This window comes from Artemia franciscana, chromosome 12 (assembly GCF_032884065.1).
Source record: "Artemia franciscana chromosome 12, ASM3288406v1, whole genome shotgun sequence".
NCBI classification, from domain to species: Eukaryota; Metazoa; Arthropoda; class Branchiopoda; order Anostraca; family Artemiidae; genus Artemia; species Artemia franciscana.
In genome coordinates, this window is record NC_088874.1 from 34,996,591 (window position 1) to 35,021,439 (window position 24,849).

General features: G+C 34.0%; 1 protein-coding gene and 1 pseudogene across 1 annotated transcript in view; one reads left to right on the top strand and one right to left on the bottom strand.

The window, feature by feature from the left end:
• Positions 1-330: 330 nt before the first annotated feature.
• Positions 331-22,040, bottom strand: LOC136033513 (solute carrier family 2, facilitated glucose transporter member 1-like; annotated as a pseudogene).
• LOC136033514 (gastrula zinc finger protein XlCGF71.1-like) overlaps positions 21,880-24,849 on the top strand; it is a 4,874-nt gene continuing 1,904 nt past the window's right edge. Inside the window, exon 1 of the mRNA XM_065714261.1 lies at positions 21,880-21,910. Within this exon, the coding sequence (XP_065570333.1) occupies positions 21,880-21,910 (31 nt within the window). The remainder of the gene's footprint in view (positions 21,911-24,849) is intronic.

A 24,849-nucleotide genomic window follows, 5' to 3' on the forward strand; every position in this document is an offset into this window, starting at 1 on the left:
TTCTATAAGATCCTAAATAAGGAGGAAACTAAAATATAAAAAAATGGTGGTAAAATAAATCTTCTGGTAAGGAGCCCACCCAACTCCCCTTATCTCTAGGACCCCTACGGAAATCTTTCCTCACAGTACCTATTTCCCAGCTGGGTTTAAAAATTTAACTGTTCACTCATTGGTTTCAGTTTTATTCTTTTTAGTTTAGCTAGCTAAACATATTAAAAAGTCATAAAATTTTCTAAAGTAGAGAATCGACTGATAAAAAAGGATACAATTTTATTTTAAATCATACAAATATACAGCTTGGTATTTACATTCATGTAAATAAAATGAAACTCAAAGAGAGGGGAGGTCCGATGGGGGTTTGAACATTGCACTTATTTCTTCAATTGTTTTGTTCTTTGTTTCTGGTACGCGGTTGACTGTGAAGCAAATGAACACGATCAACAGAACAGCAAATATGACAAAAACACATGGACCAAGTAGTTGCTAAAAAAAAAACAAAAGATAAGTTACTATGAAATAATTAAACACTGCATCTCGTCAAGCTGTATTATATAGAAGTGGGTCTATGCAGTAAAAACAACGCTTTAATTAGCAGATAGTCATTCAAGAGTTAAGCTACTTAAGAATAAGCGAGAAAACTATTGTAAAAGAGTTAGCTACAAGTAGAAGTACCCAGGAGTTGCAGTGTCCAGGGTTGAAAGAAAAAAGAAAATGAGACAATGTGCAGAATAAAGTTTTTGGCTCTTTTGACACTAGTTTATTGGCTCTTTATTAAGTGATCTGAAATGTTTTGGCTAGATTTACAGTCTAGTTCTTAGGAATATGAAATTTGGGTCTTTTGACTGTAGTTTATTTGCTCTTTGTTAAGTGATCTGAAACATTTTGATTATATCTAGTATTTGATATTAGATACCCCTGTTTCTTGATAGGTTCCTGTTTCCTGTTTTCCCCTGTTTCTGTTGAAATTCACTAATTCCCCCCACCCTCCTTGATTTTTTTCCTCTCCCTAGTTTTTGCAAAACACCTTTTTTGGGAGATATACTTATTGAATTGAAAGAAAATCCCCCTCCCCTACATTTCCCTAATATTCACGCCGCTGATGCTTCCTGTAGCGCTAAAAAGAAAAATCAAAAGTTCCAAATGTTGTTAGCTGCCCAAGAGTTACAGTGTTCAATTCTGAGACAAAAAAAAGCAAATGAAATAATATGTTTTTGGCTCTTGAAATTTTTGGCTCTTTGTTAAGTTATCTGAAATGTTTTGGTTAAATTTAAAGTCTATTTCTTAGGAATCTGAAATTCAAATGATGTTTTGACCTAGTGTTAAATTGATGCATCGTAGTCTTATTAATAAGGTGAGGTCATATTTAATTTATGGTATCTGGCTACAAATACTAGGAGCTTTAGCAACTTTACTGTCGCAACTTTTCTGCTAGTAACTAGGATCTACCAGTTCAAACTGTTGCCTCGGTGCAGACTTGATTCAAAAAGGGATAACAGAGGTTTTGACACAATGTCAATGTTTTATGTCTCTAGATGATATGGAAGCACAAAATAATTTTTCAAGCCTCGCTGTTGACTGACCGTTGCATTTTATAGTTTGACTGTTAAGTTTAACTGAAAGATAGTGAAAATTCAAGTCTTTTTTTGTGGCCTAATGGCCAAAAAAGAAATTCTTTCAGCTAAAATTTTGGAAATTTTATACCTTGTATACTAAAAAACTCTTAGGGCCTCCCCTTTCCTGAACTCCAAAAATTAAGTTCTGCCCATTTAATAACAAAACAAACTTTTTGAAGATACAATTTTAATTGAAATCATATATAAATTGAAAATTAAATATATATTAGATTAATTTAAGTTATCAAACTGAATATAAATTAAAAATTAAATGTCATGCACAAAACGACATATGTAACGTTAACGACACAAAACAAACCTTAACGACATAAACGTTATAAAGGTTTTCCTTCCGATTTCTAGGAAAGCAGGTACCAGCTTTTAGTTTTCTGTTGTTTATTTGGAAATGTCAAAGCCCTATAAGACCACCAAATCAATTAAAATATAATTATTCAGACCACCAAACCAATTACAAATACTGGCCAGCAAACTGAATTTTTTTTAATAAACAAGATATGAAAATTTTACAATTCTAAAAAGTAGCACATTCCCCTAAGTGATGAACATAAACATTATAATATTGTTAAACATACTGCTTGGATATTTTGACTAAGAATTTGAAAGCTATGGAACTTAAGTTGAGGTATATAGGCTATTCATTCAGTTCTAATTTATTCAATTCTAAAACGATGTTAAATTTTCCAAAAGGATGTTCCAAAAAGATGTTAAAACAGATTTAAAGAACTCCTTTCATTGGACATAGGAAAAGCCGTATGGCGATGATGATTTTTTTTCCTCCAAATAATTAATCTCCTTGTAATCGAAACTGAAACGTTGAAGTTGAAAACATTCTGTAGAAATAATATCACTGCAATGATTTTAATTTACTATAGTACTCGTCAAAACAAAAATGCAATAAATTAGTCATTGGAAGGGCTGCCCTATATAGGAGAAAGTAGAAAACTTTGTTCTAGAGGGGGGTCGGGTCAAATAGTTTGGCTATTACTAAGTAATTAGTAGAAAGATCTATAAAATAAGCCTAAAAAGCTTTAATATATAGCATTATATACCAGTAAATAAACGATGTATTTAGATATTTACTAAATAACTGGCATTCTATGCTTGGCAAAGTTTAAATATTCCACAATGCGGTTTTTACATACAAATGAACTGATTAACACAAAAAAAAAAAACATTCAGACGATGAACACTGATCGAAATTATTCAAAATTATAACATAGACTTGATGGTAGAAATCTTATTCCTTTTTTGAAATATTTGCTCATTATTGTATGTTTCGGAAATAATTTTTACTATTAATTTTCCATTTTTTTAAATTTTCCAAAAATTTCTAAATTTTTTTACCTTTAATTGGCTATTACTAAGTAATTAGAAGAAATGTTTAAAAAACTAATGTCCAAAAAGCTTTACTATATACTACTAAATAAACGCTGTATTTAGGTATTTACTAAATAGCCGGCATTCTATGCTAGGACAAGTTTAAATATTCCACAATGCGGTTCTTACATACAAATGAACTGATTAACACAAAAAACATTCAGACGGTGTACGCTTATCAAAATTATTCAAAATCATAGCATAGAGACTTGATGGTAGAAATTCCATTCCTTTTTTGACATATTTGTTCATTACGGTATATTTCCAAAATAGTTTTTACTACTAATTTTCCCAGTAAAAATCCGAACTATTTGAACAGTTTTTTCGAAGTTCTAAGAATTCCCTCTTTTGACTGTACGTAGCTTTGCAAATTTTATGTTATTTATTGTAATATTTTATTCTTGATAAATTAATTCTTATCTTCTCATTGTAGTTAATAGAAATTTTACTTACTGCAAGAGGCAGAAATCCAATACCAACGAAGAAATTTGCCGTCCAGTTCACTCTAACTGAAATAGATGTTGCAAGTGGTCTGGCAGATTGATTGAATAGTTCAGTTACTAAAAACCAAGGAATGGAACCTGGACCAGTGGCGAAAGCCACAACAAATGCAATTACTAGGACAATGCTGATGTACGGAATCCAAGGGGCCATATCCTGGGATGGAAAAATTTGATTACAATAGAGAAACATATCAGTAATAACTCAAGATGATGTCTATTTTTTTATTAGGTAGAAAAACTATTGGCATGGTTTGACTTATTAACAAAACAATGCATACACATATTCCCGTACTACCCGACATACGGGTAGGCAATAAACGGCCAATACAGGATGGATCTCGCTTCTAAGGGATAGATTCCAGTTAGAAAAAGCCTTCCTCCTAGATTTAGAATTTTTTTAGGAAAACTGATATATTTTGGGAATACCTTTTCCAAATAGGTGCGGTTTTCCGAACAACATTAATTAATCTTAATTAATTATTAAATTAATTAATTAATTAAACATTATTAATCTTACAGCGACAGCTTCAAAATGTATTTATTTCGTAAACATTTTCATTTAAAAAACTTCATACAGAATATATTCTATGACTAATACGACTGATTCCACTACCAAAGCTCAAGGCATAAGGTGAAGCTTCCAGACAGTAGTTAGGCTGATGGTGAACTAAATTAAATTACATTATTAGCATGCAGTTCCTTGAAAGGGCATATCAGCAATATCTTACAAACAGCTTAGATTGTAAAATTGTCAGGAGACATAAAAAGGAGGTGTACCAATCAAAAGCAGCTAGTTGCATATTATCATTGCTAATTCTACTAATACAGCTACGACTACTATTATTTTTGAGGATAAGGGTTAAATTATCAAGGAATGTTTAGAGGCTTTTATGTAAAATATCCAGGACATAACAAATGCAAAGACAAAAGGAAACTTTCAATTATTTCACTTGTTTGTTGCAGAAGCAATCAGTAAAATTTAAATTAAAATTATACTCTCACCCACATCTCCCTTTGCCTTTGCTGTCTTGCTTAGGATAAAGTCCACCAAAATGCATCCAAATATACGGGGAAGAATTACAATTCTACATGGAGCATAGAGAAGAAATTCTGGAAGCTCCATCCAATTACACCAACAACAACAATTCTACTGAAACATATTTTTCATCAAATGAGCAAAACTTAATGAATTTCTACTTTATCCGTTGCATTATTCGTTAACACCTTATTTCGATAGCTCTTTTACAATACTGTCCCCAACACCTTTAACTCTGTCCCTAAAACTTTTGCAAAATAAACACTCCTTTGCGTCCATATTGTCAGTAATCAAAAGAAAATCCTATTAGATGGCTTCTACCCACCTTTTTAGTTGTTTATGCTTCTCGTACTTTCATAAACAAAATTAGTATTAACGACAATAAATCTTTTTCCACTGTAAAATTAGCAGGCTCACTTTAACTTCAAAATTTTTTATATTTAAAAATGGTGATCGATGTTATATTAAAATGCAGAAAAAAACTAAACAGTGGCTCATGGTTAAATTGTGATTTTGAATTGACTTTAAGGAACAAAAAAAAACAGTTAACACATACGAGAAAAAATATATGAGTTTTAAATAAACATCTCTTAATTTGTGAGAAAAGATGGAACTAAGCTAAATTGCAATTTTGAATTACAGAGATGCAATTAGAGTGTTCTTATTTGTAACTAGAGTCTTATTTGCATATTTGAAGTTTTCAACTATTGAGCCGAGTCGCTTCTTACTTAAAGTGCGTTAACACAAGCTATTTGATAATAAAGAATATGTACCTCATATCAGGGACGTGCACAGGATGGGGGATAGCAGTCCCCTTCCATCATACTTTTGTTAAAAACAAAAAGCAACAAGTTTATGCGAAAGATCAACTATTTTTACTAAGATCAGACGGAACTCCGAACTCCCTTCTTTTTTTTTACTAAGACTTCAATCAATCAAAAACTTCAAAAACTTTACACAAAATTTTACACAAAATGACAGATCCCAAAATCACCAAGGGTCGACGAGTTCTGCAACCGGTGATCCAGTATCAGCACAATGCTAAAGCGCCTTACAATTGAATCTATCTGTTTTAGGCTGAACTTTAGGTGTTACCCATTAATTGTAATTCCTTACATAAAAACAGAACCTAGCATATAGCCTCAAGACTCTAGTTTCAAATGCAAATAAGTCTTCTTCCACTTTAACAGTATGCTAACACCCCTTTTCATGTACCCCTTGCAAACGATTCTAATCAGCCACTGATTTTCATTGAAAAAAGGTCTAGCTGCTAAAAGTATATTCCTCACCCCCTCCGTATTTTTTTCATTCACTCCCCTTTTTGTAATTCATGATTTTTACATGTAAAACATCGTGCTGAGACCACGCCTACTTTTGCTACTTCATAGTAGCTAAATGTTCCAAACTGAAATTAATACCCCTTGCAAACTTATACCCCTTTTTATGTACCCCTTGCAAACGATTCTAATCAGCCACTATGGGACTTAAATAGTTCTGCTGAGAAGTGGAACAGTAACAAGCTTCTCATTTTTAGAGCGGGAAATTCTTTTAGATTTTGTATAGATTTTTCTAATGACAGGGCAGAACCATTAAATTCAAGACTGTTCAATTTACATATTCATTTTAAGCACCAAAAAAAATGAAGACTTAATTACCTTGATGGCTAAAAATACAGTAAGAAGTATAACAACAAAGAGCATTCCAGAAAGACCAACTAGCTGCAGTGTTTTTCGTCCTGCCTTTTCAATCAATACCATAGAGACAAAGGTCATAAGTACGTTCATGACACCCATACCAAGTGTGGCATATTGAGAGGTAATGGTGCTTAAGCCTGCATCCTCAAATATGGCAGTCGAGAAAAACATTACCTAAAAATATGTACACGTTATTATTCTTTTTATTCAATGAAACGGTCGTTAAATTTTGATTAATACCTATACCAATTACTTGATTGTTTCCTTCTAATTCTACACTATCCCTGACTCAAGCATGTGTATAAATTTTAGATCTGAATGATTGTGGCCACGGAAATCTATTCTCATCTGAATAAATTTGGTGGTGCAGTCCTTAAGCTGAACCTACAGGGTCGTTTGGTTCCAATTTTCTACATTTTTTTTTTGTTTTCGTGTAAAGTTATATCTTTTGAAGTAAAAATACTGAATTAAATATTTTCTTCATTGAAAATTATGTAAAAAAAGATTTTTTATGCAATAGATTTCTTTATTCTTGAATTAAATATTAATTGCTGAAATTTTTGGTTATTTTATTTTAAATTTAAAGAATACAAATTGTTTAGTTTCTAGTTTCTCTTTTTCTTACGCTGAAAGACGTCTTGTTGTCTATCAGCGAAAAAGTCGTCTGATTTTTTCTTGTTTTCTTTTCATTTTCGTTTACTGGCCATAGACCCATTTGTCGTCTTTATATTCATTTTTTTTGTCTTCGTAAATAAACTGCTAGCCAAACTTAGAATAGAAAAGGCCTGATCTGGGTACCAGAGAAGTATCTTCGTTGTCATTTAAAGTGGCAATACCTTACGATAGTCTTGTTTTCTGAAGAATCTTCGCCTTCACCACAAAATGAAACGATGTTTTCAAAGTAAAAACAGTTGTTGAGTGAATGCCAAACTAGTAAAAAATAATTAAAAAGCGCAGTTAAAATTCAACAAATCGGAATTTTTTCAGGCATAAGTAACTTGGGCATAGTATATGCCCCAGCAGAGCTGGGTGATAGTATTACTAAATGTCTCATTACTAAATGGGGCATAATATTATACATAATATTTTACTATGGTAATACACCTCATAGTTGATTCTATGAGGTGGATACGTCAGATCTGGTTTTTCCTCTGGCTTGGATCAAGACGAAGAACCACACAATTAGCTATGGAGAAAGGGGTATACCTTTCAAGAAACAAATACTTAGGTAATTTTTAGAGGTTCCTCTTTATTTTATAGTCTGTGTATTGCAGATATTATAAGGAAAACAGGGTCTCTCACCCCTCTCAAGTTTATATGGAGCTATAGCATATTTGCATGCTATATTCAAGGCCGTATCCACTGGGGTTATAGAGTTTGAACCTCCCACCCCCAAAATGTCTGTCTGACTCGTAAAAACGTAACGAACACAAACAAGTTTTTGATGCTTTTTTGTATTCTCCTCCCGAAAATATTCTTTTGTACCCCTCTCCCTCCCTCCCTCTTTATCCAAAAATATCCCGGATATGGAACTGGTTATACTGTCCATATATATGTCCATATACATGGACAATATTTTCTCTTTATGATTTCTGTCATTAGATGGTGAAGTTACCTAAACGTTTTTGCAGAAATAGACCTAGCAAACCTTCTTGTGCCCACATTCTATGACCTAGCGATCCTCCTAGACCTTCTGCCTACATTCTTCGTTTATAAAAGTAATTTTAGTTATATCTAGTACTTACATCATTTATGCCAGACAACTGTTGCGCCAATTGCATCATAACAGCAATAATCAGTGGTGACTTTAAACTTGGATCCGTCCACATTTCCCTTAAACCGGTCCCAGCAGTTGCTTTCTGGCTTTCAAATTCGGCATTCATCTCGGTCATCTCGTCTTTGACATCGAGTGTACCTCTCAGCCAATTTAACACTAGAAGAAAATCGAATTTAGAACGTTTTTCTATTGATTATTTATACAACTTAAATTTAGTAGGGTAAGCCTCGAACGATCAAGCACAAAAAAACAATTTAAAGTATCAATTCTTGTCAAAGATTGTTCTTTGAAAAAGATATATTTTCACCGTTGTTCTCAATGAATTTTGAAATTTTCTTGTTTAATTTTTGCTTTTAATTTGTTCTTTTTTAAACATAGAAACCATGAATACTCGGTGGTCTTAGGTAAATTATGAAGATAATATAGTAGTTCAAACCTGTTATAATGTTAATAATTTTAAGCACACCTCAACGCCAGTAATTGAGCTTTTAGGTCAACTAATTCACTGACTGAAGGCTATTCAAGCTTTTGTTTGTGACGATCACCCTCCACCGTGGTTCCACCATGCCTGAGACACTTCTACCATGCGTCGTCATAGGTCAGATGCTATAAATTAGTTCACCTCAAATGTCCCAAAAATTTATCTTTTTTTGACGATTTACACAGGATTGTCCCTCTAAAATTCCTTTACTGATGGTTTTCCTTCCTCCATTTCTGAACAAAAAGAAATCTTTTTAAGGTAAGACTGATGCATCTTTATTTTCCCAAGGTATTGGTACCAAACAAGTAGCTCTAAAATGTAACGAAAGTCGTTTACGGCGAAAATGGGTGCTATATATAAGGGATTTCCAATTTTTCTATTGAACACCGTTATGACACGATCATACCTATGCCAAAGAATATAAATTATTTAAAAATATCCGCTCAAATGACACCTAGTCTCTACCTCTGTGATGCAAATGATATTAACACTTAGATTCAGGAGGAAATTATGATTATATTTTTGACATGTTGAATACTGCTAATAAAAATTTTTAGAATTTAAAAATAGGTATTTTATAAATAAACTTCACATGTTATAAATAACGAAAAAGCGAATTCTATGCTTTCATTACGATTATAAATTGCTTAAATATTTCCTCCTTAAAATCTTATTTTAAACATCCTCCCCAGATTCCGTGACTAAATATCCTTACAGAGATGTAGTACCAAGATGCCAGTCCTAAAAGTGCAATTTCCACAAAGTTACCCTTCATACGCAACGGAAACTACCAAGCTTCACTACAGGGGAAGCTGTTTCCCAATAACTGGTTGTAACAAGACCCAATGTAAAAATAAAACATCTGAAAATTGATTTTTTTTTCTCTCTCTCTCTCTCTCTTGGTATGTCTCCATTTATTGATGTGGCACAACCATATTTCTGTTTCTGAGTGCTTCAATCTGTATCATTTTTGAAGAAATTTTTCTACTGTTCATACTGTGTGTTTCATAAAAACAGAATTAGCTGCTCTAACTTTTCACTACAATCTCCTTTCCTCTACCGTTCGTCTACAATTGGTTTTTGTGTTGTGCAAAGCAATGAAAATAAAACCTGTTCTTATTTAAATATTTTCTCTCATTTGAGGTTTAGTTTCAAATATTTCCCTTTAAAAACAAAGTGAATTTAACTTGCTTCGTTTCATTTTTATAATCTTAATCTTCAGTCTAAAAAAAAAATCGAGTATTACCTTTTTCCGCATCCTTAACTCGCCCCTTGGTGATAAGGATATATTTGGGTGACTCGGGACAAAGCATGAGCGCGGGAACTTGATAGAGGATAGGTACGGCTGTGAATGCTAAAAGATATGGCCAAAGTACTTCAGTACCCATTCCCAATTCTCCATTCCCAAGATTTGAGATATCAAGATTGAAATTGTTAGAACTAGTTGATACACTGTTCCAACCTAGAATAATAAATTAACAATAATGAGAAAAATTTAAGCAATGAGGATATAAGACCGAAATAAATGAAACCAGACAGAGCAAGTAAATAAAAAAAAAACGGCTAACTAAATTTGAACAAAATCTGTTCATTCAGTTCTTACTGAAGTCAATAACTAGTTCCGAAACTAGGTTCCAAAAATAGTGGAATGACCAGTTTGAGTCTCTTCTCCCAAAATATGTTTCTGGCTCCTACATTATCCTTTTCATTGTCCACATTATCTCTTGCAAGTAGGTACCCCGTCGATATATTTGATAATCATCCACCCCTGAACAAAATCCTGGACACAACCCTGACCGAGGGCTGGCTCACTTTGAAAACCGTGGCCAGCCTGGTCCTTCCAATCAACCCTCATCTTTTATGTCCCTTCTTTTAATGTTTTTACTTTCATTTTGCTGGTAGGAAATACCCCGTCAATTATTTTCGTAACCATCCGCCCTTGAGCAAAATCCTGGACACGACCCTGACCGAGGGCTAGCTCACTTTCAAAATGGGTTTATTGTGGTTTTTCAGAAAGATTAAGTGACGCTCTGACATTTATGGCAGGTGGCGGAAAGTGGCCAGCTTGATCTTTCAAATCAACCCTCATCTTTTCTGTCTCTACTCTTTCTGTTTTTACTTTCATTTTTCTGGTAGGAAATTCTTACTAAAATAGTGGAAGTAAAATTATTTGGTACTGAAACTATTTGGTATTAAATCTATGTGTAAACAATAGCCTAAATCTATTAACTGCTATTGCTATCTACTATTAAAACTATTAATACTACGGCTATTTGGTAGCAATAGCAGTTAGTAGCTGGGTAACACTAACTACCTAAGCTATTTCATGTTTAGCGTAAATCATTCTGTAATTATAGCAACACCTATCATTGATTTAATATTAAATTCCTCGGGAAATTATTGAATTATATATCATAGAAATTATAGTATAATATAATTATATAATTATATATTTTAGAAATTATTGATTTAATAGGCAATTCGCTCAACCCAGGATGTACTATAACAGGGAACCTCGAAAGTAAGCAAAAACATGGAACACGAGTTTACCTGTTTGTAAAAAAACATTTTTGGGGGAGGGTGATTTTTCGATGGTGGAAATTTGATTCAAGGGCTTTTCCAAGGAGAAAATTTACCATGGGAGGGGAGGTTTTCAAGGATAAACTTTCAAAGAGAAACTATATACGGAGGAATTTATCAGAGTTATTTTGATTTGGCATACTTTCTCTTTGTCAATTCAATTTTACATTTGAAGATATTCCTGTGAAATAGACCAGGTTAAATATTCAAAGGAGTTGTAGTTGTCTGGTGGATATTGTTGTGGTTGGGGGAGATTTTCCACAGGAGAGATTCTCCACGGGGGAATTTCATTTCGGAGAAACTTTTCGTTGACATATTGGGAGGGGAAAATTTCCAGAAAATTTTTTCACGGAGGTTTTATTTCCAGTATGATATGAAAAATGATTAGAAATTAAAAGAAAAATAATTCTGTTTTTTTTTTCAAACGAAAACGGGGTAAAAATAATTTTCCACGCAGAATTTTTTTATGGGCAATTTTCAGCAGGAAATGCCGATTAATATTAATTAACAAAAGAGAAGTGTAGTTATTTACAAATCTCTATAGTTAATTTATTTTCAATAAAAGGAAACATAAAAGCTAAAAGAGAAGCTATAGAAAAATTTGTGGCGAACTGTGGAGACTTCTGTCATTTTTTTATTCATGAGAATTCGGATATAGCGCTGGCGTGTATGTAATGTCCACCAATTGGTGAATGTCGACGTTCATCGGTGAATGTCCTAAATATTTTATTGCTTTTTTTGCGGGCACTTTGACTATATTTGTAGCAAGTCTTATCTCATTCACATGCTGATAAATTTCTTCTACAATTTGATGAATAGTTAAACTAAAACAAGTTTGTTCTATTAAAGCTTTAGCTGCCAATATTAATTAATAAAAGAGAAGTGTCTTACCGCCCCTCGAAGATTAACTGGAGATATTTCACTAAGATACATTGGTGCCAATCCGGCGTTGAGCCCACAATTAATTCCAATAAATATCCTTCCAGCAATAAGCATTTCATAAGATCTGGCAGAGTATGCAAAACCTTCGAGAATGGCGCCAATCATTGCAAATATATTATTTACAATAAGCCCACCTTTCCTGAAAAACAAAATGGCACTGAAATGGGACTGTACTGCGAACAATGGTACTAAAATTTTTTTTCGTTTGTTATGTTTTTTTATTAATGAATATCATATTTAATACTTATGTGGTTTAAATTTAGATCAGTGACAATTCTAGACCTGGACAGAGGGGCAGCTACCCCTCTGCCGCAACCCTTCCCACACTAAATGCTTTTCGTTTTATATGTTAACGTTTCTTTGGTATACCTTGCCCCCCCCCTCCCTGATTATTAGACCTAAAACCAATATTTTGTTTGACGCCAGATAGAATTCGAAAGCATCCGGTTTGGCCTTTGGGTGACTTGATGCAGCACTCGCTGTCCTCGTGACGAGCTATGATAATTGCTATTATTTTAATTGGGATCCCATAATAAAGAAAGATCATTCACAAACTTACCCAATCCACAGAGTCGAAGGCCTTTCCAAAGTACATAAAAATCATTTAAAGCTTTGAGTGCCATTCCTAACTTTCTTCAGTGAGGACTCGGAAAGTAAGTATAAGATTGGCACGAAAACGGTTCGGCCGGAACCAACATCTCCAGTAGAACTTTTCTTTTTTGGTAGGGATGGATTTTAAAAAGGGTAATCAAAAATTTAAAATAGCCAGAAATTTTCAAAAAACTATTGAACCTCACATGTAAACTCCAACTTTTAAGGTCAATCAAGCCAACCTTATAGAGAAACGTATCCTCCCTGTAAACCTGAAGAGTGTATTATTTTTACAAAATCTTATATAATTTCTTTTGAATTCTATAACTACATGTTAGTTGGCTATTTCCGGCACATTTTGTTGTTTATGTCCGTTCAAAATATTGCCCTCATCCCTTGAAAGCTAATTTTCTGAGCCCATAATTGTTCTAAACTCTAAAATATGTCTAAAGCCAAATTGAATATTACCTTCTTTCATACAGAGTTGAACTTTTCAATCAGAATAGTTATGCATTATCCATTACAACATTGGCAATTATTTCGCAAGTGCATAAGTGTTATGATTATCTTTCTGAAACAGGTACTAAATGTCAAGTTTTAGACCAATTCAGGAATATTGTTGTTTATTTTATAGTTATCCTCATGAAGATCAAACACACAATTGTCTTACCTGCCAAACTTTTCAGCAAAGAACCCTGTCAAGGATCCACCAATCATTCCTCCAATGCAATACACAGAAACTGCTACAGACCAAATCCATGTTATACTGGCTTCTGTTGGTACCTCTGCATAATCAGATCGAGCATAATCAGTGACATTAATCCATTGTTGTATCAACTGGAAAGAAGAATATATATTCTTATCTTTATATAAATATAATCCGCTTTTTAGGGCTATAATGAAAGAAAGGTTGAGATGGCTAGGCCAAGTTCTGCGGATAAAGGATGACAGATTGCCGAAGATTGTTCATTTGGCCAGCCGCCTGGGGCTACAGGGAAAGCAGGTCGTCCTCGTCTGGGTTGGGAGAATTGTCACAAAGATTTAAAGGAAATGGGAACTTCCTGGGAGGGTGTAAAGAGTAAGGAACACCTTGAATAGATTAGGTTGGAGGAGGAGCGTGCGTAGCTGTGTTGGCCTTAGGCGGCTTGGTGCTGCAGTGAGTTATTAGTAGTGGTAGTGGTATATAAATGTAATATATAATTAGAGTATATTAGAATATAATATTCTATTAGAATAAAAAATCACGATTTTGATAAATAGTTAAACTAAATACGAATTAAAGTTTTTTCCCTGCAAAGTCATTTGTTAGCTTCAATTCCTTAAAAAAAAATTAATTTTAAATAATAAATAAAATTTTCTTTTGTGAAGTAAAAATTAGTTGCACAACTTAAAACGAGCAAAACTTATATGAACGAACATAAACCAAATATGGGGGCTAGCCTCGAGTTGACTCCCCGTTGAGCTCTGTGCAATAGAGTTGCACAAGTTCAAAATTTTGATTTATTGAAAATATTTTAAAATAAAAAAAAATCATTACTAGGGTATATAATAGTGTTATTATTGATGTAAAAAGCAAACGTCACCATATAGTTGTGTCTTGGGTTAAATTAAAGCTGAAATTTTGGAAGGGTAACTACCTCCCGGGAAGTTATGATGTTGGAGGACTCCAGGATGAGAATTTGAGTAAAAATTTCCAGGAACAGTTGAATATTAAACTCGAGAGTTTAAAATTTGACAGTGCGGAAGATGGTTGGAATAATTTAGAAAAACAATTTGTGAAGTTGCTGATAGTATTTTAGGGAAGAAAGTTAGGCTGCAGCTAAGAGTGTTAGTTAAAATCTTTTTGTTTAGTAGACAGGAGGAGGGGCCTGTACAAGAACTACTTGAGCTATATATCATATAAAAACAAAAGGAATGTAAGGAAAGTGGAGACAGTATTAAAATATGAACTAAGGAGGTGTGAAGTGCAGGCAATGGATAAAATTGCCGAGGATCTGGAAGATGCAGATAGACGGTATAATAGTAAAATATTGTACTGGTATGCTAATAAATTGAGGGGGATTAGTCAATCTGGACTTGTCCCAGTCAAACAGTTCGTGGTAACGAACTGTAGTAAGGAGCGACCCGGCTCAATAGTAACCAAAACCCTAAAAAATTGAATTTTGATATCAATAGCTACATCAAAAGAATCGCATTTTAATGCTGATTTTAAATATATAAGTTTCATCAAGTTTAGTCTTACCCATCAAAAGTTAGGAGCCTGAGAAAATTTGCCTTATTTAGGAAAATAGGGGGAAACACCCCCTAAAAGTCGTAGGATCTTGACGAAAATGACATCCTCAGATTCAGCGTATCAGAGAACCCTACTGTAGAAGTTTCAAGGTCCTATCTACAAAAATGTGGAATTTTGTATTTTTTGCCAGAAGACAAATCACGGGTGCGTGTTTATTTGTTTTTGTTTTTTTTCCAGGGGTCATCGTATCGACCAAGTGGTCCTAGAATGTCGGAAGAGGGCTCATTTTAACGGAAATGAAAAGTTCTAGTGCCCTTTTTAAGTGACCAAAAAAATTGGAGGGCATCTAGGCCCCCTCCCACGCTCATTTTTTCCCAAAGTCAACGGATGAAAATTTTGAGATAGCCATTTTGTTCAGCATAGTCGAAAACCATAATAACTATGTCTTTGGGGATGACTACTCCCCCAAAATCCCTGGGGGAGGGGCTGCAAGCTACAAACTTTGACCAGTGTTTACATATAGTAATGGTTATTGGGAACTGTACCGACGTTTTCAGGGGGATTTTATTTTGTTTTGGGGTGGGGCTGAGGGGAGGGGGCTATGTTGGAGGATCTTTCTTTGGAGGAATCTGTCATAGGGGAAGAAAAATTCAAGGAAAAGGGCGCATGATCTTCTAGCATTACCATAAGAAAACAATGAAAAATAAACATGAAAATGTTTTTTTTTTCAAATGAAAGAAAGGAGTAGCATTGAAACTTAAAACGAACAGAGATTATTACGCATATGAGGGGTTCTAAAAATACTTTAGCATAAAGAGCGAGGTATTTAGGAGATAAATATCTCGCTCTTTATACTGAAGTATTTTTAGTAATTTAAACTATTTATTCTACGGCCTTTCTGATTCAGGGGTCATTCTTAAAGAATTGGGACAGAACTTAAGATTTAGTGTAAAGAGCGAGGTATTAACGAAGGTACAAACCCCCTCGTATACATAATAAAAATATAAGATTATGAAAGTTTGTTACGTAAGTTAATTCTTAAGTTACGTATATTTTTTACTAATAAAAACGTTCGTTAAAAATTAAAAGTTCTAGTTGCCTTTTTAAGTAATCGAAATTGTAGGGCAACTAGGCCTCCTTCTCCACCCCTTATTTCTCTGCAAATTTCTATTTGAAAACACAAGATAGGGTTTCTTTGCTTACGTTAGGGAAAACAAAAATATTTTAGATACAAGGTCAGCTAAGGTCTATCATTGAAATTAACACTTACTTTTCCTGGCGCGTTGACAACACCAATATTATAGCCGTGTTGGAATCCAGATCCTATAGCAGCAGCGCAAATGGCAAAAACCAGACGAGCATTTAAACCCTGAAAAAATTAGTGAAAAATAAGCTAAGCAGAATCTAGATAATTTAAAAATCATGCGTATCTAAAAATTCTTAGATATCAGCTACCTAAGATCTTGCTTAGACCCTTCACGCTACAACCTCACTAGACCTACACTTCATCACCGCTTCACGTCTTTAGTTTAACATTAAATAAAAAAAACTATTTTTTTTAGCTGAAAGTAAGGAGCGACATTAAAACTTAAAACGAACAGAAATTACTCCGTATATGAAATGGGTTGTCCCCTCCGCAATGTGACGATATTTTACATTTTTAAGCTTTGTAATCCTTTTTCTGTCAGTATCTGGGATCAGGCACTTATTAATGCACTAAGTTTACTAGCTACGCACATTCAATTAATTATTCTTAGTGTTACACTAAAAAAAAAAAAAAAAAAAAAATGTAAAAGTGTTGCCAAACGCTTTAAGGTTTCTTTTTACAGGGTAGTATCCAGAAGAGGTTTTGCACTTAGACCCCTCCGTCCCTCAAAAAAACTGGTTCGGTTCGCACAAAAGTAACAAAAAGGTATGAAAGGCACTAACAGTCCTGATTTAGTCGCTATATGGCACTTATAGATGGTAAAATTTATCAAGCAGTTCGTGGTAACGAACTGTAGTAAGGAGTGATCCGGCTCAATAGTAACCGAAACTCTAAAAAATGGAATTTTGATACCAATAGTTACACAAAAAAATGCTGATTGTAAACATATAACTTTCATCAAGATTAGTCTTACCTATCAAAAGTTAAGAGCCTGAGAAAATTTGCCTCATTTTAGAAAATAGGTAGAAACACCCCCTGAGAGTCATACAATCTTAACGAAAATCACAACACAGATTCGGCGTATCAGAGAACGTCATTGTAGGAGTTTCAAGCTGCTATCTACCAAAATGTGGAATTTTGCAGTTTTTGCCCGAAGACAAGTCACGGATGGTTGTTTATGGTTTTTTTTTCAGGGATGATCATATTGACCCAGTGGTCCTTGGATGTCACGAAAGGGCTCATTCTAACAGAAATAAAAATTTCTAGTGCCCTTTTTAAGTCACCAAAAATTGGAGGGCACCTAGACCCCCTCCCACGCTCATTTCCCCCAAAGTCACCGGATCAAAATTCTGAGATAGCCGTTTTATTCAACATAGTCGAAAAACCTAATAACTATGTCTTTGGGGACGACTTACTCCCACACAGTCCCCGTGGGAGGGGTTGCAAGTTACAAACTTTGACCTGTGTTTGCATATAGTAATGGTTACAGGGAAGTGTACGGACGCTTTCAGGGGGATTTTTTTGGTTTGGGAGTGTGAGTTGAGGTGGGGGGTTACGTGGGAGGATCTTTCCAAGGAAAAACTTATCATGGGGTAAGAGACTTTTAATGAAGGGGGTGCACGATTTTTTAGCATTATTTAAAAAACAATGAAAAAATAAATATGACAAGTTTTTTTCTACTGAAAGTGAGGAGCAGCATTAAAACTTAAAACGAGCAGAAATTATTGCGCATATGAGGGGTTTACCTCCTCGTAATACCTCGCTCTTTAGGCTAAAATATTTTTAGTAATTTCAACTATTTATTCTACGACGTTTGTGATTCAAGGGTCATTCTTAAGGAATTGAGATAGAATTTAAGCTTTAGTTGTAAAGAGCGAGGTATCGACGAGGGGTGAACTCCCTCATAAACGAATATAGAAGTATATAGTATATAGAAGTATATAGAAACATACGAATATAGAAGTTCGTTACATAAGTTAATTCGTAAATTACGTACATTTTTCTACTTATGAAAATGTTCGTAAAAAAATTAGAAGTTCTAGTTTCCTTTTTAAGTAATCAAAAAATTGGAGGGCAACTATGCTTCCTCTTTCCTTTTTTCTCAAAATTTTCCGATTAAACTACAAGAAAGCCATTTAGCCAAAAAAAATAATATTTAAATTTCGTTTTAATTATTTATGTGTGGAGAGCCAAGATGAAAACATATATTAATTAAAAAACGTCCAGAAATTAAATAAAAAAAACAAGTTTTTTTTTAAATGAAAGTAAGGAGCAACAATAAAACTTAAAACGAACAGAAATTGCTTAAAATAAAGTTTTTTACTATTTTAAGAGGTAGAGTTAAGAGGCTAACTTTAGCATAAAGAGCGAGGCGTTGAGGAGGAAAAGCTCCTTTCATATACGGAGTGATTTCTGTTCGTTTTACGTTTTAATGTCGCTCCTTACTTTCATTTAAAAAAACTAGTTTTTTTCTTTAATAACATAAAAAGACGCGTAGATTTGAGCAATAGCTTTTAAATGAGCAATTAAATCTTTCTTTACGATGGTATAGTAGTCGGCTAGTCCCGGTGATATTGCAGTAGCCTGCTTGTGAGCCGACGATTTATGAAACTAAGGGGGCTGGGAGGGAGAAGATATAGGAGGTGCGATTGTAAACCTCCAATGAAGGGTTTGGAAAATAAATATTACAAAGGGCCAACAGCATGAAATTTACTTCTAGCCTTTTCAATTGATAAATGGCACTGAAAGTGATATTTTTTTTTTTTTTTTTTTTTAAGCACGCAGAAATGGGTAATAGCTCTTAAATAAACCATTAAACATCTCCCTATGATTTTCTGGTAGCCCATTAGTCCCATCTTTTCCAATTGAGACATGACACCAAAAGCACTGACCGATTCAGGGGGAGGGGGCAGGCCCCCAAGGTTTTTCGGGTCCACTCATTCCTTGCTATTTTCTTCTGTTTTCGCTAAAAATTTTAAATAAATCTGTGAATTTGGTCAATTATTGGCGCATTTGTCACATTGGGTCCTCTCCAAAACTTTGCTTATTGGCGTCCTTGCCAAACTGCACTCCCCCTCATCCACCTCCATGATTAAGATGTAAATCGGGGCCTAACGGAAAGCGTCATTTAGAAGCTGCAGACGGTGGAATTTATAGTAAACACGTACCTATGAGCAATAGCTATAAAATGAGCCATTAAACATATTTTTACAATATTGAGGTAGTCTGCTAGTCTTGCCAATGTTGCACTAGCCTGCTGATGAGCAGACTATTTATAGTCTGCTCACTATTTATAGTGACTATTAGGAGACTATTTATAGTCTCCGGTGTACTTACAAAGTACACCGGAAGGGGGAGTCTACGGGAGGAATGATTTGCGAACCTCCAGTGTAGGGTTTTGGAGGAATTAAATAAAAAAAACTAGATTTTTAACTGAAAATAAGGAACGACATTTAAATTTAAAACGAACAGAAATTACTCCGTGTATGAAAGGGGCTGTTCCCTTCTCAACACCCCGCTCTTTAAGCTAAAGTTTGACTCTTTTTCTCAATTCTACTTTATTAAAGAGTAAAAAACTTTAGCGTAAAGAGCGGGGCGTCGAGAAGGGAACAGCCCCTTTCATACACGGAGTAGTTTCTGTTCGTTTTAAATTTTAATGTCGTTCCTTACTTTCAGTTAAAAAAACTAGTTTTTATTTGTATTTAATTTCTGAACGTTTTTGAATTAATGCTTGTTTCATTTTGGCTCTCCGCACATAAATTATTAAAATTAAATTTGCATGACAATTCTTTTTTTTGGTGAAATGGCTTTCTCTTAGTTTTCATCAGACGATTTTGAGAAATAAGGGATGGGGAAGGAGGCCTAGTTGCCCTCCAATTTTTCGGTTACTTAAAAAGGCAACTAGAAATTTTAATTTTTAACAAACATTTTTATTAGTAAAAAATATACGTAACTTAAGAATAACTTACGTAACGAACTTTTATATTCTTATATTTTTATAATGTAAATGAGGGGAATTATTCCCCTCACTAATATCTCACTCTTTACACTAAAGCTTAAAGTGTGTCCCAACTCTTTAAGAAGGACCACTGAACCAGAAAGGCCGTAAAATAAATAGCTGAAATTACTAAAAATCCTTTAGCGTAAAGAGCGAGGTATTTAGGTGGGGATGAACCCCTCATGTGCGTAATAATCTTTTTTTTAAGTTTTAATGCTGCTCCTTACTTTCAGTTGAAAAAACTTTTTCACATTTATTTTTTCATTGTTTTTTCATAGTTCTAGAAAATATCCCCCCCCCTTCATTGAATTTCTCTGCCCCCATAACATATTCCTGCAAAGAAAGATCTACCACATAGCCACCTCCCCTTAACCCCCCCCCCCAAAAAAAAAAAACAACAACAAAATAATCCCCCTGAAAAACGTCTGTACACTTCCCAATAACCATTGCTGTGTGTTACCACTGGTCAAAGTTTGTAACTTACAGCCTCTCCCCCGAGAACTGTGGGGGAGTAAGTCATCCCAAAGACATAGTTATTATGGTTTTCGACTATGCTGAAAAAAATGGATATCTCATAATTTTGATCCGTTGACTTTGGGAAATAATGAGCGTTGGAGGTGGCCTAGGTGCCCTCCAATTTTTTAGTCACTTAAAAAGGGCACTAGAACTTTTCATTTCCATTAGAATGAGCCCTTTTGCGACATTCTAGGACCAGTCAGCCGATACGATGACCCCTGGGGAAAAAACAAAAAAAGCAAATAAACACCCGTAAAATAAGCACCCGTAATCGGTCTTCTGGCAAAAAATTACGAAGTTCCACGTTTTTGTAGATAGGAGCTTGAAACTTTTTACAGTAGAGTTCTCTGACACGCTGAATGCGATAGTGTGATTCTATGACGTTTAGGGGGTGTTTCCCCCTATTTTCCAAAATAAGGCAAATTTTCTCCGGCTCGCAACTTTTGATGGGTAAGACTAAATTTTATGAAACTTATATATTTAAAATCAGCATAAAAATCCTATTCTTTTGATGTATCTTTTAGTATGAAAATTCCGTTTCTAGAGTTTTGTTTACTATTGAGCCGGGTCGCTCCTTACTACACATTCGTTACCACGAACTGTTTGATAAACATTACAATGGTGTACGTTTTATGCTTCCAAGCTTTTTCGCTTTATGAATGGCATTTTAAGTGTCTTTTTTAGTGCATGTGGTGCTAAATCAAAACCGAAATTAGGCAAATTTTACAAGTAGTCATTTAATAGTATTAGCTGCAATTATTTAGGCATACTTAGCCATTTTCAATTGTTAAATTATGAAGGAGACGAAAATAAACCCATTTTTCGTCCCATGACCCATCTTGGTGGACTGTTTTGCGCAATTTTTTTTAGGGGGGTCACAAGAAAACTTAGAAAACAGATAAAATTTGATTATATCCATTTTTGTACTGTTTTAACGAGTCAGACAAACACTTCGAGGGGGATTTAAACCCCCTAGCCCCTCACCCCCATGGGTACGGCCTTGATTGTACCTGAAACCCATAAAATATCAAATGTTTACAATCCCTTTCTAAATTTCAAATTTTTAAACTTTTAATGTGGGATTTTATTTCATAATCGAATCCATTTATTGGTATTCCGCAAAGAAAATTTAAATGATATTCGAACAGGCAAAATAAGGAACATAAAAAAACATAGTATTAATGAATAATATATCCAGTCTATTTTGCATTTTAAAATCAGTTGAATTTTTTTTTTGTAATTTTATTCTTACACTAGATGAAATCGTTGCACTTTTAATAACTTAAACGAAAAATGACCGAGACAAAAATATTTGCTTACTGGGGCCTTGCGCTCTGGTTCTCTTGACTCGGGACAAGGCATTCTTCTAATATGATCACCCTAAACAACTTTTTGGCATGTAGTGAGTTAACAACTGAACTAACTTTGGTTAATTTCTACCTTTTATACCGCTTTTGACTTCTCAATTAAGTGGTGCTGTTCTTAATTTGGTTTTTAAATTAGTTGTATTGACAAATTTAAATGTAGCTAATTTGAAGGACTTGATGTTTTCATTTTTAGATGTATTAAGTCAATGGGCAGCATAAGTTTCAAATGTTTTTTTGACCTAATTGATAACAATCTTTTCTAGATACAAAAGTCAGGTCCGTAACTAGGAAGTGCTATTTTTTCAAATTGAATTAGTTCCCTTTTGTATATTGATTTAGCCACTTTGAAATCCATACATATAAATCGTAACGTAGATAAAAGACAATTCAGACCCGACATATATGCTGCCGGAAAAATTAAAATAGGGCTTTTCCTCTTAAAAAACTTCTTCAGAGAAATTGTGCGATCTAGAGTGAAAATCGTGATTTCGGGTCAACATTTTTCGAGGAGAGGTTCTCGTTTGACCAAAAACAAGAAGAACAATAGGGAATTTCTCAGGACAGTGGGAAACAAATTAGAATGAATATTTCGACCCTTTGTCCAAGGGCCGTCCTCAGCAATACAAAAATATATAAGAAGAATCAACTTACAAGAGGATAAAATCAATTAACTAAAATGAAAAGTTTTTTCAAAACAGCCCAGCAACCTTACCTCAGAGAAGTTCAACCAGGACTGATAAATGAATTGTGATGAAACGAGGCAATTCATTGAAATGAAAGAAAATGACTTAAAAACACGTTTTTAATGCCAGCCTAGTTTTTTGGCTGCTGATCTCATAGGTCTATTTGTTACAGGTTCTGTGTTAATATCTAATGGTTTCTCATAATATTTCGTAAGGTCATTTTTAATTAGGTTTGTGTATAGAGCATTAGTGAATATTCTCATAAGTCCCTATTTAAGGAAATACTATTATTAATGTTAAGTCTGACTTCTATCGCTTCTCGAAGTGCTTGTTTTATGCCTAGGTCATTGCTAATAACGACGGATTCTTCAAAAAGTATTTTGTGGCTAGGATTTTCAAAAACATGGCTGCTCAAAGCAGAATCAAAAGAAACAGAAGTAATATTAGAATTCAGAGCTTTGATGATATCATCCTTATGCTGTTGTAGGCGTTTTTCGAAATCCTGGTGGGTTCTCCCTACAAAGAATTTGCCACAGTCGCATGGTATTTGATTGACACCTCTTTGGCAAGTAACTGGAGTTTTATCTTTACCAGAGCTTAGGAGATTTATGATTTTTAAATTAATGGTAAATACAACATACAGATTATTTTGTGTGCATACTTTTTAATATTTTTAGTGTTTTTTGGGATGTATTGGAGGTAAATTATGCTTTGGGGCTTATCGGGATTGTCACATGGTAAATTATCGTTGATTTTAAGGGAGTGTCTTTTCAGTCTACGGTTAATTGTGTTATTAATAAATAAATAGGATACCCATTTCCCAAAAGTATGTCCCTGATTAAGTCCAGTTCAGCTGTGTTGTGGGAATCAGAACAAATGTTTAGGGTACGATCGACGAGAGATATTACGACACCTCTTTTAACTTGTGGGGGGTAGTTTGATTCAAAATGTAAATATCAATTGTTTTGTGTTGGTTTTTTGTAAATAGTAAAACTGAGTTCATCCAAGTTACAAATAATTAGAACATCTAGGAATGAGATTTTATTTGCAATTTCAATTTCTAAGGTAAACTGTAAATTCCTATCATATGTATTAAGGTGATCTAAAAAACCCATAAGTTCATTTTCCTCATAGTCCCAATATGAAATTACATTATCCATGTAACGGCGCCAAAAGATATATTTAAAAAAATACGAATTTAATGCCCAATTTTCGATATGCTCTACATAAATATTCGTCAGTAACCCGGAGAGAGGCGCACCCATGGGTAAGCCATTTGTTTGCTCGGAGAACGAATAACGGAATTGGAAATACATTGAGTACTTGTTACAAATTTTAACCAAGGTCATTAAAACGTCACAATCTAATCCTGTTGCTGACACTTCTATTAAGTCGTAATTTTTATTTATTTTATTTTCTAATAATTTCTCGGATTCTGCTACATTAATATTTGTATACATAGGCACAATGTCAAAGCTAATGATAATTTTATTTTCTGAAATATTTACGTTTTTGAGTTTTTCAACTAAATCAACCGAATTACATATATAAGATTTTTGAAAAAAACATTATATTTTAACTAAAAATATTTTTTTACTAAAAATACTTTAGAGTTAACAGCGAGGTATTAGGAGGAGGTGAAACCATCACATGCGTAATAATTTCTGTTTGTTAAGTTTTAATGCTTCTCCTTACTTTCAGTAAAAAAAACTTTTTCATATTTTTTCTTCATTTTTAAAAATGCTAGAAAATCCTGCCCTCCTTCATGGAAAGTCTCTTCCCCGTGACAAGTTCCTCCATGGAAAGTTTCCCAGCATAACCCCCTCCCCTGGACCCATCCCCCAGCCAAAGAATCCCTCTAAAAACGTCTGCACTCTTCCCAGTAACCATTACTATATGTAAACACTGGTCAAAATTTCAGCCCTACTCATCTTATTTTCTGCTCATTTTGAGTTTGACTCAGTTGTTTATTGTTTTCCTGTTCGTTTCGGAGTTCATTTATTTATTGATGGTAATTTATGGATAGTACTATGGTTTCCGAGTATAAAACACTTGAAAATTATTTGACTTTGTTTTGGATCATTTTTGGTTTAATGTTACACTTTTACTTTTCTTTGGTTCACCGTGTCCTAGGATTTCTTTGCAATGCTTTTGAAGTCCCGTATATGCTTGCTAACCTTTTTGGCAGTATTTTACTCGCATTGACATTGCTGACATTTGAAATTGTTTTTACAAATATGTGAAAAACGTTTTTCGGCTGCCCCCTTGGACTAGCAACACCACCATATCGA